The 18,509-nt window shown below is 42.7% G+C and overlaps 1 protein-coding gene across 1 annotated transcript in view; it reads left to right on the plus strand.

Annotated features, from left to right (window-relative positions):
- The first annotated feature begins 408 nt into the window (after positions 1 to 408).
- Positions 409 to 18,509, plus strand: part of GPC6 (glypican 6) — a 1,108,844-nt gene continuing 1,090,743 nt past the window's right edge. The window contains exon 1 of the mRNA XM_034665372.1: positions 409 to 1,276. Within this exon, the coding sequence (XP_034521263.1) occupies positions 1,117 to 1,276 (160 nt within the window). The 5' untranslated portion in view covers positions 409 to 1,116. The remainder of the gene's footprint in view (positions 1,277 to 18,509) is intronic.

Consider the following 18,509-nt stretch of genomic DNA (forward strand, 5'->3'; position numbering starts at 1 on the left):
AAAAATTACTGGTCACTGTACGCACGAACTGTCTTTAGATAAAACAAAACAAAACAAAGCCAAACAGAAATGAGACCATTAATTACAGAGATGATTGTGCTCTGAAAGACAGGGGTTCCCCATATGTTTATTTCTACGCGGGCTTTGTGTTTCAGTAGGTCATAAATTGTTGCTCGTATTTAGAGCAACAGCTGGAATTGCGTGGTCCTTTAAGTCCACAAAAGCATAGTTTAATGCCACGTATGTTAATGACTTAAAATACTTTGTCTTTCTAGATTACTTACTTAAGTCATTAAAGGAAACGTTTCGGATCAGTATGAAGGATGTGAAGTGAGTGAGAAAACAGAACCGCTTCCTTTTTTTCCTTTTTCTTCTACCGAGTGGCAAGAAATCCAGTCCAGGTTTTGCCTTCGACTCTGCCTCTGAATTTCGGCTGTGCTCAGTGTAGCACGTTTCTCTCTCCCCTCCTTTCTCCTTCCCTCTAGCCTCCAGTGTCTGTCTCCGGGATTTCTCTCTTCCTATTTCAGGAGGACTCTCACAGGCTCCCTCAGCCTGTGTGAAGCTGAGGTTTCCCCTGGATCCCGTTTATCCCCAACACATACCTCCACGCACACGCGTCCCCAAGAACCCGCGCTCGCCCCGACACACACGCGCGCACACACACTCGCGCTCGCCTGTCCACCTCCCTCTCCGGGAGAGCCGGCGCACGTTCCCACCTTCGCCGCACACTCGGCGAGCCGAGCTCGCAGCGCTCTAGGATTCTGCGGCTCGGAAGTCGGATCGCAGCTCTGAACCCCCATGGTGGTTTTTTAAACATTTCTTTGCCTCCTCTCTCTCGTTTTTTATTGCACCGTTTTCGAGCTGGGGGGCTAGAGGAGCAAGGCGGCTGCTTTCCCAGCCAGCCCTGGTTGGCTTGCCATCCTCCATCTGGCTTATAAAAGTTTGCTGAGCGCAGTCCAGAGGGCTGCGCTGCTCGTCCCCTCGGCTGGCGGAAGGGGGTGACGCTGGGCAGCGGCGAGAAGCGCGCCGCTGGCTCTGGCGGGCTTTCGGCTCGAGGGGCAAGGTGAAGAGCGCACGGGCCCTGGGGTTTACCGAGCTGGATTTGCACGTTGCACCATGCCTTCTTGGATCGGGGCTGTGATTCTTTCCCTCTCCGGGCTGTTGCTGTCCCTCCCGGCCGGGGCGGAGGTGAAGGCGCGGAGCTGCGGCGAGGTCCGCCAGGCGTACGGTGCCAAGGGATTCAGCCTGGCGGACATCCCCTACCAGGAGATCGCAGGTAAGCGCGGGCGCGCGGCCCGGCAGGCTGCAGCCCTCGGCGGCCGCTCGTCCCCCGGGCCGCCCGGCGCCTCCTTCCTCCCCCTGTTGCTGAGTTGTTGGTGTTCACTTTCTGTCAGGGCTCTCCCGGACGCCGGCGGATGCTGCGGCGGGTGCTCCCGCCGGGAAGGTGTGCGTCTCAGCTGCCTCATTGTGTGCACACGCGGGAGCGCCCTCCCTCCCTCTGCTCTGGCGCCCGTGCGTCCTGTTCGTTGTGGGCTCGGGCCCGGCGGGCCGGGGAGCCCGGGACACCCGGGGGCGGCCACGGCGCGAGGGCAGGTCGCCGAGCGGGGCGCCCACCCCGCGGCTCTCGCTCAGGCAAACTTGGAAGAACTGCGGCCGCAGTTTGCCCAGCGCCACAGTCTGAGTGGCGCCTTCCCCACTCCCGCCCTCGCGCCGGCGGGGGCGGTGGAGAGACGCGGAGGGCTCCCCTCGCCGCTCGCTCGGCTCTCCCGGTCCTTCCTGGAGGCAGAGCGCGCGGCGGCCGGGCCGGGGGCGGGCGAGGCCGGGGGGACCCCACTGGGGGGGACCCGGCCTCCGGACGTCGGCAGTTCCGGGCTGGTTTGGGGAATGCACGGGCTGCCAGCTTTGGGCTTGGGGCGGGCTTTCGCTTTCCGGGTCCTCAGTGCTTTCCCCATTGCGGTTGGTCGCTCGCGGTTCGGGGGACACCCCCGGCACCCGGCGCGGCGCCCGGACCTGAGCGCGATCTCGCCCGCCCGCCTGTTCTCAGAAGCTGCGCCAACTTAAGCGGGCGGCTCACTAGTGGGTTTGTTCGGAGGTCACCGGACCTCCGCGTGCCCCGCGGGCCGAGCCACTAGCATTCCTGCGCCCAGAGCTCGAGAGCCCCCACCCCCTTTCTCGGCGCCAGTGTGTGGGTAGCCCTCGGGCTCCAGCAACTTGCGCAGCAGCCCGAGTGCGTGTTTTCCGGCTCTTAGCTCCAACCGAATGGGAGCTTCTCCGGGGCTCTGTGAATGAAACATGTCGGGGAGAGATAATCCGGTGGCTGCGAGAGAGCACAGCTGAGGGAAGCAGAGAGAGGCCAGGAGATGCTGAGAGGGCGCGGGCTGCTCAAACCCGGCCGTTGAAGTCCTCGGTGACCTCAGATGGTCAAATCAAAACGCTGCATTTCCACCAGCCTCTCTGCATTTTGCCAAAGAGCTGGTCGCCGAGTGAAAAGCTTTTTGCAGATATCTTAAAACATCACAGTTTCGACATGTAATGCAGTTGCTGTTTTATTACGGTTGATCTGCAAACTCTACAAGTGAAGGTTTTAACTTATACCGAAATGAACACATTTGTAGAAATTTAGGCATTGGGGGGAAAAAGGCCCATGCACACGCTAACAGCGCTGAGCATGATATACAGGGAGCCTTTTTCAATTCTGAGCCAGACGTAGCCAGCCTCTGGTGAGTCGGAGGCGGAACCTGTGGTGAATTATAAGACTACTTTTCTATCCCTGTCCCTTCTTCTCCCTTTTCCAGAACTCCTTAATTCGTTAATCAGTGAATAGAGAGCTACTGCCCCCACAGCTCCTTAAGTTTCTTAACTCTCCTTCCCCTTTGTCTACTGTTATTTCATTCTTTTTAATTAATTGATAAGGATCAGCTTTGGTTTTTTCTCCTCCCCAAATCTCAGGGAATTCAACTTTTAAAAGCTTTTATAGTATGGCTCACTTCTTCTAGGAACTTTTTCTTCTCTAATCTGGGGTTTTTTCAGACCGTATCTTTTAAACACACAGATATTTCCCAGCATGATTTCAGATATGATAGCTCAGAGAAGAAAATAGTTAAGTATTTTTAAATTGCTTCAGTATTCTTTAGTGGATTATGGGACTTTCAGGAGGCTGCACTTCATCCTTAGTATGATGCAAATATCCTTAATATCAAAATGAAGGTTTTCAGTGGAAATAATTTCTGTACTTACCATTTACTTTCCTGAAAACATTTCCAGTGGTTAAAATAAATCCTTTAGTAGATTTTTAACTACAGGTTTTTTTTTTTTCCTTCTCCCTCCCCCCACCTCTTGACAATTACGGTGTTCACTAATTAGCTATTAAGTTCTAAAACGTGCACTTTTGTTAAAATCACTTTCTAGGACTAAGGGTCCTGATGACTTTGCCTTAACCCTGGTGTGCTTTGATGCTGGTGGAAATGATCAAGATACAGGTCATTGTGGGGTCAGAGGCACATCTGATAGGGAAACAAATGAAGTTAAAGACAATTGTATATTAAGGATATATATTTTTGCTTAGGAAATCTGCCCCATTATTAAATGAAAACACTCTTTTGCTCTTCCCTAGTTCCTGATACTATTTACATTTCATTATCTAGTATGTGGTGGTTATTCTTTCTTGAAACTCCCTTTCCATCCTTTGCCTTGTTTGGATTTTTAATGGTTTGCTTGAGAAATGGCATATGCCAGTAGTCTGCCAGGGAACATGAATTTAAAGAAACTGCTGTTTATAATTTAGATTCATGAGAGCTGTTTCTAATTGAAAGATATTTCCAGGTAGCTTGCCTGGTAAAATAACTGAGAAGTAATATAAAGACATTATGTTTCATCATGACATTATTAAAGTTTTACTTAGAACTCACAATTGTGAAATAGTGTTGCCCTTTTCTATTCTAGGATAAAAGGGAGTTCTTTAAACTCAATAGATGAGGGGCTGTGACGGGTAATATATAAAGTTATACTCTCATAGAGTGCTTGGGAGGCCTTTAAGGGGCAGGTTGCACCATTAATCTTCACTCAGCCCTGATTTTAAGCCATCCCAGGAAGATCAGATAGACTATCCGTCCTTGTTTGAAAGACCTCCAAAGGAGAAGACCCACGAGCCCCTCTCAGCAATCCATTCTAATACTTGGTAATTCTTGTGGTATCGAAATGTTTCCACATAACTAGCCCAAAGCCTTCCCAGTGTGCTTGCTTATTTTCTTCTGTTCTACCTTCTGGGAAGATATTGAGGAGTGGGTCATCAAGTTCTTTGTTACGAATGTTATTTTGATCAAAGGTAGGTATGAAACATTCCAGTCTTTTCTTTGAGCATCTGTAATAGTATCTCATTTTCCAACCCACCTCATCTCAATGACTCTAACCTTCTAAAAGAACTCAACAACTGAAAAGAAGTATCTGCTTAAAAGATGGGGCAATTCAGAGAATGTTGTTTTATGCTTACTGTGCCACTATGCCTTGAGCCTTCTTGGAGTCATTAATTATAACTCCTTATAGCTGACTAATGGCGACTTATTGGCCTTCATGTCCACTTTTTTTCATTAGTTATCTAATGCAGCTGTATTTAACAATCCCTTATTTGGAAATGACTATGCCCAGCACCTATTTAAAAACATTACCTGCTTCTAAAACATTAGACACTGCCTTATTGACTCCTTTTAATAATTTTGTAGATCTCATCATAATCCCCATTTTATAGATGAAAAGACTGAGCAGCAGAGAGACTCAAATTATTAACTTGCTCAAGGATGACTCAGCTAGAAAGTGGTGAGGCTAGAATTGCAACTCAGGCATTCTGACTCCAGGTACCTGAGTCCTAGACATAATCCTGCCCGCTGCCATTCTGTATTTGTTGAATGAATGCGTGCAAAATCGATTCTTTCTTCATCTACTAGGTACAGAGCCTGGTATTATCAGTCACCATATGTATTCCCTCACAGTTTGTGCTGAATATTTTTCTATTTACTTGCAACATTTACAATTTTTCAAAATCACTTTGAATTTGAAATTTATGTTCTCAGGAATTAGCCATGTTACCATCACTAAATTATTCATGTATTTATCTGTTTTCCCCAATTTTTTTAAATTGTATCTCTGTAGCTATATAAACGATGGAAACTAAAGAATATGTATTGGTACTTTTCAGTATATCAGGCCTACGTGAATAATGGGTTAGTGCAACAAAGCTTGCTATAGGAAGTTACCATAGGGGTAGAGGGAGGAGGGAAGTTTATCTTCATAGATTAGGAAAAAATATAATTGTTTTCTCAGTATTTGTCCCTTTTTGTGTCTCAGGTGTTTTGAGAGCTGGGCTACAGGTAGATATTAAAGCATTAAACTCTTACCCATCTCTTGAATATGAATTTATTTCAACACTCTAACAGTCTATCCCAAAATCAAATTAAGAACAACATATTCGCTTATATTCTGCTGATACACTAGTGACTTTTTTCAGTCCTCCTTCATTGCTTTCAAATTTCAGTATATGTATTGCTTCATTTTTTTTTTAAAGATTTTATTTATTTATTTGACAGAGATAGAGACAGCCATCGAGAGAGGGAACACAAGCAGGGGGAGTGGGAGAGGAAGAAGCAGGCTCATAGTGGAAGAGCCTGATGTGGGGCTCGATCCCATAACGCCGGGACCACGCCCTGAGCCGAAGGCAGACGCTTAACCGCTATGCCACCCAGGCGCCCCTGTATTGCTTCATTTTATCCGATCTTCGTCCAACAGTCCTTTCCTTTCTTTGGTGGGTTTCCCAGGGAACCTGTCCTCCCTCCCTTCATTCCCTCAGCAAACTAACTTATTTAATACATTTGCCATGAACACATTCTTTTTTTTCCCCCAATTTGTATGTAGATATCATATTAACATAAACAGAAAAATGGTGTTGGGTAACGCTTACTCTTTTATAGACACGTCAAATACCCTACTTTGAATTAAATTATTTAATTTCCATTTAACTGTCTGCTTCATAGATTTGATTTCTTTGCCCTCTCTTGAGTTAGCTGATGTCTTTAAAATCCTTTTGAAGAACTGTGGGAGAGGTATAAATGAGTTAGCAGAACTTCAATTTTTTTTTTTTTTATGGTTTGTCAAGTCACTAGATTTCTAAAAGAATCACATTAATTTCAGGTATCAAAGCAATCTAAAATCTGGGCTGTTAGGAGTGCCACTTGTTAAACTCTTGATTTGGGAATTAATTTTAGAATGATCCTTGCAAACAGAGCTATCTAAGCTGATTTAATTAGAGGATAATATGTCATCATTGAGAACAAGAGTTCATTTGAGTTGACTGATATACTTTTTTACATAAAACTCAATCTTTTAACTATACCACATGGTAATTGCTGGTGAGTAGAAATGTAGGCTACTATCAAAAGTGATTTAAAATATACAGCATTATGTCCTTTAAAGTATTATAGCATAAACATTGTGTCATAATTTATGTAAGAGTGTGACTAATGTTCTTTTACAATTATGGGTGAGTTTTATGAACACTTATGAAATACAAAATTATTGAGTCCTTTTAAACCAAAGTGACCTACAATTCAGTCACTAGATTTGTATAGAAATATGCATTTAGGATAGAAATTGTAGTAAGAGAATTGTTGATAAAATAGTTTATTAGCTTAATCTTAACTTCTATTTTAAGCCTACCAAAATAGCATTTTTAAGACTGTTTTTCCCCCCTTAATTCACATCTCTCAAAAGTCTTCTAGCAAAGCCAGTTGTCTTGACAGTTTAAACAGAATACTGAATATTCTTTTAAACTTGGTACTTATATCTCTTTGCAGACCAAATTCTGCTCCATTAAATTCGTTAGCTGGCACATAATTGTACTTTAAGTAGTTTCGTAGGCTTCTTCAGTATTATTCAGTTTTCAGTTATTTCCATGGTACTGTTTGAAAGTGTAATTGGCTCCCTGGGATGCCATATTTGTAAATAAAAGGTTTCCTAGCAGTAAGTCTTGGGTAAAGGTTTAAAAACTTTAATAATCCTGAATGGAAATATTTAAGAGTTTTTAATAACCTTGGATGAAAAATATTTTTAAACAAATGTACCAAAGAAAAATAGAAATTTGATTCCACATTTACACATTATCCAGGTTATTGATTTATTTTTATAACTCATTCTCTATTTCTTTTAGGCATTTTTTTTCATTCATCCAATAAATATTTCTTGTCTACCTACTATGTGTAATTCACTTTGCCAGGTGCTGTGTATAGGGCCTCAGTGGATTTCCATCCCAGTGGGGAAGCAGAAATTAGGGGCACCACTCACAATGAGTGGCTGAGGTTGCAGCAAGCACAAGGGTACTTGATTCCATGAAAGCATTTAATAGGAGCATCTGATCTCATCACAGAGTTTGGGAATGCTTCCTTGAGGAAGAGCAATGGGCAATGGGCTCTAAATCATGAGTACATAATTAGTACCTGTATGGCTAGAAGACCCTGAAAGCATGAGAGGACTTTGAGAACCTGGGGAAGACAGCGGTGAATGGAAAGCCCCATGAGACTAGGCCCCCGTGGGCCAGTTTAATACACTGTCCAAAGATGGCCCACGCACGTTGGCCGTATGTGGTTTACTCATTCACCGCAGTATGGACCCTTAGCTCTAAAGCCTGTGGGTATTAAACTCAAGTTTGTACACATCCAGTTGTTTTATACATAGCCCAAAGAAAATAGACTTTTAACCATTTAGAGCATGCCTCTTTTGTGTACCCTGCAAAGCTGCATAGGGCCTGCTAGTCATTTATAGGATGAATCTGGGACCTAAAAAAACTCCCCCGTTGCTTGCCTCTCCGCCCTGTGGCTGAGCAACATTGCCTAGATCCTTAATTCCCCTCCCCACTCCTGGGAGTTCCCTGAGCCTCATCCCCTTCTGGTAGTGGCTCCTCTGTTATGTCTGCCAGGCCTCCGGCTCTGGGGGACTACCCCTCCTATGCAACCTGTCAAGTGTCACCCAAATAAAGCTCTCTGTGTCCTGCTGCCACCTCACGGTCCTGTCTCTTGCCTTAATCAGCCTTGAAATCCCTGGAGCTCACTGCAGTGACCTTGGCCTTCAGCCTACAGTGGTGAGAAGCTATTGAAGAAGTGTTTCAGTCAGGGTTGGACTTGATTTGAAATGTTACTTTGGTGGCTCTGGAGAGAATGGATTTTAGGGGAGCGAAAGCAGATACAGGAACAGGAGGAGATGTTAGCTTGGACCGGAGTAGTGACTGGAAAGGGAATGAAGTAGAAAGCAAGAAATATTTAGGAGCTAAGTGAAATAAGTCAGACTGAGAAAGACAAATACCAAATACCATAGGATGTCACTTGCATGCAGCATCTAAAAACCAAAATGAACAAACAAAACAGAACCCAGAGTCATAGATGCGGAAGACAGATTGGTAGTTGCCACAGGAGAGGAGGGGTGGGGAGTGTGATGGGTAAAGGGGATCGAGCAGTACAAACATACATTATAAAATAAGTCATGGGCATGTAATACAGTGCATGGGGAATATAGTCAAGAATATTATATTAACTTTGTATGGTGATGGATGGTGACTTATTGAGGTGATCATTTTTTAATGTATACAAAGGTCAGGTCACTGTTATGCACCTGAAACTAATACAATATCATAGGTCATTTATACTTCAATTAAAAAAATAAATATTTAGGGGGTAAAATTGATACAACCAACAGACCACAAATCATTCAGAAGTGAATCACTGAACATCTACCATGTAATGGGCAATGACTATGAACTGGCGTCTGTGTATGTAGAAGAGAGGGAAAGATTGAGAGAGAGAAGCAAGCATTCCAGAAACATTCATTGAGTTTACAAGGCCATGTATATAATTCTGGTATAGTTTATGTGTGCTTTTAGTAGAGATGAAACTCAATATCATAAAACCAGCATGGCATTGTTAAGAGCATCAATGTGGCCGAGACAAAGGAATTTCCCAGATAGGGTAGGGTGAGATGTTAACTCTCAGAAAGTGAAGAGTTATCAAAATGTATGTAATCAGCTGTGCCGTTTTGAGACTTAAGTCTAAGTTTTTTGTCCTATGGCAGCGTAAAAAAAACTTAAAATCTGTACCAAGATGAATTAATTAAATTGTTACTTCACTCCCTAATATGTAAACAATGCTATGTCCATGGCTTAAGTACCAAATATGATACTGGTCCTAATGATAGGAATCAAAAAAGGAAGAGACTTACTTTGACCTTGCTGAAAGGAAGAGGTAAAATTTAATTGGGAGTATAGTATTCAGGGATCTCTAATGAAACCAAAGCAATAGGATATATAGATATAAGTATACATATGAAGAGATTTATTATAGGAATTGGTTCTGGAGGTTATGGAGGCTGAGAAGCCCTGTGCTCTGCCGTATGCAAGCTGGTGACCCAGGAAAGTGGTGTTATTCAGTCTGATGCTGAAGGCCTTAGGCAGGGTGGGGTACTGGTATAAGTCTCAGAGTCCAAGGCTGGAGAACCAGGAGCTCTAAAGTCCCAATGTAGGAAAAGAGATGTCCAAGCTAGAGAAGAGGGTGAGAGAATTTGCTCTTCCTTCACGTTTTTGTTCTATTTGGGCCTGGATGGATTGGATGATATTCCCTTACACTGGTCACTCCTGTTACTAAATCAAATGCTGATCTCTTCCAGAAACATCCTCACAGACACACCCACAAATAATGTTTTACCAGCTATGTGGGTATCCCTTAGGCAGGTCAAATTGACGTATAAAATTAACCGTCACAGGGACATTGAATGATGGGTAGTGTTTGACAAACAGCCATGAAAGAAGGCGGCAAGGAGGGCGTTAAATTTGTAAGCGAGGTAGTGCATGTGGAGGGTACTACAGAAAGGGCTCAGTTAAGAGTTTGTGCGAAATAATATCGAACAAGTAGGGTGGGGTTGTATTTTTGATGGACCTTGAAAACCCTTGGTTTTATGTGGCAGGAAGTAGGTCATCATTCTAGGTTCTTGGCAGTGAAGTGACAAGATGAAAATATTGTTTTAGATGGGTCAATCACCATAATCAGGATGGAATAGAGAGGAGATCATTAAACGCCTGGAGGGAGGGAAGGAGGCTAGCCAGGGGGCTGATTTAGATACTAAAGCCTGAGATGTCAAGGGCCAATATGAGGTTAAGAGGCAAGAAGAGGAGTGAATGAGGTCATCAGAGAAGAGGCAACATTAAAAAGCAAAAAAAAAAAAACAAAAAAAAACAAACAAACCCAAAAAACACAAAACCCAACAAACAACAAAACAAAACAAAAAACTTAAAAAACTTTACTCTTGCTACTTAGAAGTTCCAATAACAAGGGTTTCAAGAAGACAAGCTGTTGAAACTCTTCCCTGAAATTATCTGTTCATTTAAGATACTTTTGGCAGCCAGTCACAGAAAATCCTGAATCGTCTGGCATACCCAATCAGGGAAAGCCATCATTTCACCTAAGTTCCAACCCAGAACAGTTTTATGATTGTGAAAGTGGGAAGTTAACACTATTACCAGGGTCCCAGGTTCTCCTTGTCTCTGCTGTCCTCATTCTACCAGGGACCTCCATTATGGAAGCAAGATGGCTGCTGAAGTCCTAAGAGTCAAAGCCTCATTATGATGCCCAGAGGCACACAGTGGGCCTGTTTCTAACCACGTGTGTCTCTTCATTGATGAGACAGACTAACTGTCAGAAGCCCCCCTAGCAGATTTACCCACCCTCTCATTCCGGAATTGCTTCCTGAGCCCATGCCCAAAAGAGAAAGCAAAAGGGCCATGGCTGTTGACTTGAACTAATCATGGTTACTCCCTCAGACAGGGGCAGATGTCTTCCTTCCTTAAGTATTTGGCCATTGAATTGCTTGGTAAGCTTCATAAGAATCCCCAGGAATGGGGTAATGGAGGGGTAATGGAGAAATTGAGAGTAACTACTCAGATTGTCTGAATTAATTAGGTAGTTGTCATTATTGCATATTAAGTCCAGTGTTTCTCAACTCTGGCCAGTGGTGAACTGACACGTTTAGCAATTGGCTTTCAGGAAGGCTTTCAGGGAGACCTGATTTGTTCATTTGCCAGTTTCTGTCGTATAGAAATGGTCCCACCATGACAGATTTCAAGCTACTAACAGTTTAACAACCAGCTTACAAAATTCCTGAAAATTTACCAGTTGGCTCTTTTGAGTTGGAAGGAGCTAGGGCTATCCTGGAATCATGTGAGATACTTAAAAACAATACTTATACTTGGGTTCTATCTTTAAATATTCTGATTTAATTGGTCTGAGACAGGCACTCTTTTTCCTGTCCTCCTCCCTCCCTTCTTCCCTTCCTTTCTTTTTCAGGTTTCCGGAGCATTTCTGATGTGCATCCAGGGAGGGGAACCAGTCCGCTAAAGCTGTGCTTCATAAATTTGACCCTGCATCAGAATTACTGGAGGGCTTGTTAAACACATATGCCTGGGCCCCACCCGCAGAGGTTCTGATTTAGTCATTCCTGGGCAGGATCTGTAATTTGCATTTTTTAAAATAAGTTCCCAGGTACCATCTTTTAAGTCCCTGAGGGCCAAACTCTGGTTGCATTCACTGTGGTTTTAAATACAGTTTTTTTGTCACGTGGACAGTCAGATTTGGGCAATGATTTCTGTTATTTCTCATCTTGATCATAGGTAAGAATCCTAACAGAGAAAGTGCCTCTCTTTCAAATTGCACCCTCCTCTAGGACTCTAGAGTCCTCCTCCTCTACCCCTCCCCCATCACCTCTGCCTTCTTGCAAATGCTTACTTTGGCCACTAGGGGGACTAAGGGAAAGAGAGTGATTGGATCTGTTCAATCCATAAGTACCTCTGTGTGGAACAAAAGGGACCCAACTGAGCTGCAAGCACACAGCTGCAGGAGTAGGAGAGAACTTCACCATTGCTTTAAGGGGAACTAGGAAATGTTTTCCGTTTCTTTTACTATAGGATCCTTATTCTTGTTAATATGGCAGGCTTTCTTTGGGTACATGACTCGTTTTGGGGGGGTCCTATTTAGAACATTTCTGGTGAAGAGTAATTCCATCTCCCTATTCCCCACTTTGAGCTGTTTTTCCTGCACTAGTCTCCCAGATGCAGATCTAGCCATTTTTTCCTGACCTCTAGACTCTTATGCAAGGAGACTGCATTTAGAGCTGGTCAGTCTTCATTTTATACACATTTAATTAAAGATGCAGCATAATACATTCAGGGCATGCACACCTGTGTTCTATGGGTTTGAGCGGCTGGTGTGTTTGCTCCTTATTACAGTTCTTGGATTTCTTGAGAAATTGGCTTCCTCTCTTTGTGTCCCCAAGATAGCGGAGATTAGCAAGGCCGCTGCTCCTCAGCTGAATTTCAGGGAACTAGAGGTGTTTCCTTTTAAGGTTGCAGTAAGGTTGAGGCAAATATTTTCTGTGCAAAGAAAGCACTTTGAGGTCTTCTTTTTAAAAAAGATGAATAATTTTCAATTTATATTTTCTTAATGGGTCAGCATAGCTCAAAGTCAATAGTGCTTTTGAAATGAACTTGAAAAAAGCCACTATGCTTTTAGATATTACAGATATTTTAAAATGACAGGCCTTAACTTTTTCCTGAAAAAGTTAGAAAATATTTTAAACATACTCTAGCTGTTTGCTTATCCTATTTTCTTCTAAATCCCAATGATTGGGAGTTTTTAAAACTTGATAAATGACATATTTTCCCTTTTTTATAGCAAGAGGTTTAGCAAATGTTTTTGAAGAGTTTAAATGATCTTTGACATACTAGGAACTTGATTTGGAAAATAAGAATTTGTAATTCTGAAGTATTAATAATTTGGAAATGTAGGATTCCTGAACATTCCTACTTGATCTTTTACAGCTTCTCCTCCAGCTATATATTTACATTGAACTTAGGTAACATAGTTTACTGTTACTTTTACATTATCAAGTGCTAATGTGTGAAAGGCTTTTATTGTCCTTTTACTACTCATTTGATTATGTGGTATCTTATTTAATATTCTTTCACAGACTTGGGGGTATTTAGACATCAGGAGGTCAAGTACTATGTTAAAAGCTTAGGCCAGTCTTTTTATATGACTGCAATAAAGAATATATTCATTTCACTTATATTACTACATGGCTCTCATAAAAGGTCAGGTTCAATCAAATATAAAATAGGTTACAGATGTCAAATCTTATGTCATCAACAACAAAATTATTTTGGATAATCCCTTTACAATTACTACCTTCCCCTCTTTAAAAAAAAAAGTAACTTGAGTTCTTAAAATCAGAGATCCTAATGATGTGTTTTGTACAATAGACATAAAAATTACATAAATCCATTCTTTAGTCAAGAAGATATGTATAGAGTAATCACATTGAAATTCCAGTTGAAACACCAAAATTATACTTTTTCATTTTGTTGTAATATTAATTTAACAAGTTAACTCTGAATCAATTTCTTAGCCTGGGTTATTGATGTAAAGATAAGTAATATTATGGGAAGTTACGTGCAAAAATGCAAGCTATGATTTAAGAGTGGCAGTTTATTCTTATCCAGAGCATGCTCAGTAAATTATAGAAAGGTTTTCAGTCTAACACGGGGTTGAGTATATATAAAAATGTAGGTTGTAATGATCTTAATTCTAGGTGGTAACTAAGGTTGCATTTTATAACTGGAATGATGAATTCCTGTAGCTGAAAAGCCTATAATGCATTGTAAAGTGAATTTTAACCTTTCTAGCCACGAGTTTGTAAAGTACAACTCTTGACACACCACTGTTAAATCTCTGAAATATTTATTTTCAACAGTTATGACCTTGTATTTGAAAAAAAGTTTATAAATGCTCTATGTTCTGAAAGGCTTTGAAGCAGTATTATTTGGAAAAAAATGAGACTCGCTCACAACTACTATAATCAGGAAAATAGAAAGATGGAATACAAACAAGCCAGAGCAGGCTTTTCTCCGTGGCACATTTCCCAAAGCCGTCTTCATTCAGGGTGACGCTTCCGATTTTAACCTAATTAAGCATCAGAGAGAACCCGTGTCCTCAGAGATGAGCCTGAAGGTTCCTGGCAGTCCCGTGCTGCTCCTTCCCTCCCAGGCACTGCCGGCCGCTGTCCGGGACTTCTGGAAGGTGCCAGGGATGCCCAGAAGGAGGCTCTGGTGTGCAGCGCCAGCCCGTAGGCGCACCACCTTCAGCCACATTTCAGCCCGGTTACTGTGGAATTGATTTTCACGGCTCATGACAGAAGCTGTTTTCAGCCCTTGAAAAGGAAGTAGCTGGGGCTGATACTCCTAACACAAACAGCAAATTGCTCCATGGCTTTCATAGCCTTCGAGGTCTGTTACCTTGAGGTTCTAATGGCCTTTTAACAGTGTTTCCAGCTGAGCAGCAGATGTAAAGGATACTGAACACTGAAAGCAGTCTTCTTTTTTTTCTCCTCCCTGAAAGAATCATTTTTTACAGATATTGTACCAACACCATATCCTAGGACCTATTCAATGACATGTTAGTTTTGAGAAACTGAACCAAATCTCAGATGAAGTATTGTCAGCGCCATACACCTGCCTCCTCACTGAGCTGTGTGTCCCATGGTACCGCCCCTCAGGCGCCGAGATCCTATCACCATTAGTAGGGACCCATTTGGTTATATCTCATCAGGGGAAAAAAAAAATTAATGGAACCCCACGAAGCCGCTAAAACTCCTTACACTTACATTAAGTCAATTCATTTTCATCCTAAAAATTGCAGCGTGCTTTTGAAAACAATACATTTAGCTTTAGGAATTATATCCAGGTTACCTTTGGTTTCCCTTTCTACTGCCTTGAGTGCTAGTTTTGTCCTTCTGTTGGTTGATGTGAGACGTTTCCTGAATGGGGAGCTATGCCCTCCCTGCACAGTGAACTTGAAGGCCTTTAAGCTTTGGTCTGTGGAATAAGGTTAGTGTTTCAGTCTTCTGGACTATTGGGGAAAACGTCAGACATACACAGAGAACACTTGTCGAATTGGGCATTTTTCCATTTTAAAATATTAGAGACATAATATGCCTTTTGATTTTACTGAGGTCCAAGCAGCTCTTGGTATGTCAACTTTCCAGTGTTAACTACACGAGGTAAGAGAAAAACGGCCATGCCAATGAGTCATCATTCCTCACTCCAGGAACTGACCTATTTTACAAGCTTTTGGGGGGACTTTTAGGAGGTAAGTGAGCTGCCACCATTTTCTTCCCCCAGAGTTGAGAGTACACATATGTTGAGACTCTTGATGTGAACAGACATGCAATTTCTTCCCTTTTGTTTTCTTACTCTTCTTCCTCCTACTCCCTCTTTTCTTCACTCGCATAACCCTTGGGGGGGGTTAGTGTGGTCTAGTTTAAAACTTAGTGTGGTCAGTTTCACTCTTCCAGGAATCTCTCATGTGGGCGGCCTGCGCTGGTGCTGTGGTTGGGCAGAGACTGGCTTTGGCTCCCGGCTGTATCACTTTACCTTTGTGAACCGGTCTGTGCCTCTGTTCTTCCATCTGTGAACAGGGATAATAATAGTTCCTACCAGTCATCCTTGTGATTGTATTGAATGAATAAACATTTATAAAGCTCTTAGAATAGTGGCTGGCATACAGTTAAGGCTGTATACAATTTTGAAGCCAATCGATCTCTTGATCTCTTGATGAGGGGAGGGAGTAACAAGGGGAGAGGGGAAGAGGAGTTTCCTGGGGCCTCTCCCGTCTCCGGGGCTTAGTTTGCCTGCTCTGCAAGTGTCTGGGGTTGGTGTTTTTTGTGATCTGCTCTTGTGCAACTTGGGAAGGAACCGGTAGTCCCCTTTCCTGGAGTATTCACCCTGACGGTGGTCTTTTCTGGCCCTCTAGGCCTTGGGAATCACTGGCTTGTTCTTCACATGGCCTCTGGTCCCCTTGTAGCCTTGATCACCTGCTGTGGTGGGAACATGATAAGCTTTCTGGTCTGCAACTCAACCGCATTCTGAATCTACCCAGGAGCGTTCTGGAGACCACTGGGCCAGACTTGTGCCCTCTCGGTGTGGGTGTAGCCCTCCCTCTGGACATCTTTGCCTTCAAGGTTAGGGTTATTGCCAAAAGCCCACCAGGCAACCTTTTTGCAGATTCCTAAACAGATTTTGGGCTAGGACTATGAGAAACAAACTGAGGGCTTCAGAGGGGAGGGGGGTGGGGGAATGAGATAGACTGGTGATGGGTAGTAAGGAGGGCACGTATTGCATGGTGCACTGGGTGTTATACGCAACTAATGAATCATTCGAACCTTGCATCAGAAACCAGGGATGTACTGTATGGTGACTAACATAATGTAATAAAAAAACATTAAAAAAAAAAGAAATCCCTCTTCCCTTTGGCTTTCCTGTATTGATGGGATGCTCAGAGAGGAGAAACTGGGAAATGTGGGGAACCTCCATATACCTCCCTCCTTCATACAGACCCTTGTGGGGCAGGGGGATGGGTTTCCCGCCTTTGTCTTCCTCGCTGGACCTCAAGCCCTTCATCCAGGGTTGGAGATTTGTCTCTCAAAGAGGTCAGGTAACAGACATCCATGGCCTTGGAGGGGGAAGTCTGTAAGAAGACAATAAATTAAAGGGCAAACAAAACTGAATCAATGAAAGATTTGCAGAATATTATCCTCATTACATATGCAACTTGGAGACTTCGGAAGAATCTCTCAGATATCAAGTGAACTGGGAATAACATAAATTCTTTGTTTTTGTGGGAATCTTTGGGCTTTCTGGCAGATGGTGTCATATAGGAGCAAAAGGACTTAATTCCTTGTTTTGTGCTTACTAATTGGTTATTTTGAAGTTTTCTTTACCTCCTTGAACCTCAGTTTTCCCCTCTATATAAAAGGGCAATACCACAGCCTGGCTCATGATATTGTTCTTTGTGAGGTTTAAATGGCATAATGCGTGTGAACAGCCTGACAGAAAGAAGTCTCCAGTAAATGTTAGCCCTCTTTTTCCCAATTCCCTCCTGACACATGTATCACGATGAGAAATCTTCCTATTTCTTATTCAGGAGAGGAGAGAAACCTAGTAGGCTCTAATCCCCATTGTAAGACTTAGTCATTTTTAATTTCCTTTTATGATAAGCTTCTAAGAGAGAAACTCTAATAGAACGTTAAAAGGTGATCTTGAAATGCTGTTAAATGTCAAATAGCAAATCTTTTAAAAACATTCTCTTTCTTTTCTTTTTGGTCTTCTTGGAACTGACTGTGAAACTTCCCTTTCATGCTGTTCTCACAGGTTCCTGTTGTGCGTCCTGTCCTCAGAATGGTATATCTGATACGTGGCTTTGATTATTTCACTTTGCTTAAAGCAGGGGTTCTCAGACTTGAGTGTACATCAGAATTACCCAGAAGGCTTGTTCAAATGTGGGCTGCCGGGTCCCCTTCTGGGAGTTTCTGAATTGGTAGATCTGTGATGGGGCCAGTGCCCAGGTGATGCTGACGCTGAAGGTATCGAGGCCACACTTTGAGAACTGCTGGATTCAAGTTTAAGCCTTAAACGATCAAAAGTCAGTTTAGTTCTCCAGTGGCCTGAGAATAAATACCCACCATCTTGGTTTGACATTCAAGAACTGAAACTATCTTACTTGGTTCCAAGTGCCCTTCTAGAAATTTCTGTCTCATAAAACCTTTTTCATTCAACTTAGTCTTCTTTCTGTGTCTCATTTCCTTTGCTAATACTCATGACAATGCTTGCTCTGTCCTTGCCAATTTTCTCTACCAACTAAAATGCAGTTTAGCTCAAATTATTCTTCATGCATTTGTCCTAAGTTACCAAGTCCCTATTTTTTTCTTCTTGCCTTGCTTGTGTAGTGTTTGTCTATTCATTTGGTAATTAGCCAAATTCTGCCTTCCCCTGACTCTTAAATTGTTGTCTTGTGTCCTTTAAAATGAGTCACTTAATTTTTGTTTCCCAAATTTGCCTATGTGATATGTGGTAGCTGAGGGCACTTAAATATATGTTTGTACTTTCCAGAGCACAGTATGTGAGCATAGTAGGTATTGAATAAATAACTGACTACTCCTTGATGGAAATATAAAAAGACTTTTTTGCTTTTTTGGCCAGGCTTTACTGAAAGACAACTTCAAGTAAGATCAAAATTAAATGGTGTAATATAAAGACACCCTTACATTTTCTTTGAAGGAGTGCAGCTGATAAGTTATATTAGCTAAAGCCAGTGGAAATCCATTTGTGAAAGTATAGACCAGAGTTTATTGTGTGGAACATACGTTTTGTTGCTTTCACTTTATTTTAAAGCATACATTTCTCTCAATGGAGCACCTACTGTATATAGGTGTATGTCTATCAAAATGTTTTTTCAGGGGCACCTGGGTGGCACAGTCCTTAAGCGTCTGCCTTCGGCTCAGGGCGTGATCCTGGCGTTCTGGGATCGAGCCCCACATCAGGCTCCTCTGCTAGGAGCCTGCTTCTTCCTCTCCCACTCCCCCTGCTTGTGTTCCCT

Source organism: Ailuropoda melanoleuca, chromosome 7 (assembly GCF_002007445.2).
Source record: "Ailuropoda melanoleuca isolate Jingjing chromosome 7, ASM200744v2, whole genome shotgun sequence".
NCBI classification, from domain to species: Eukaryota; Metazoa; Chordata; class Mammalia; order Carnivora; family Ursidae; genus Ailuropoda; species Ailuropoda melanoleuca.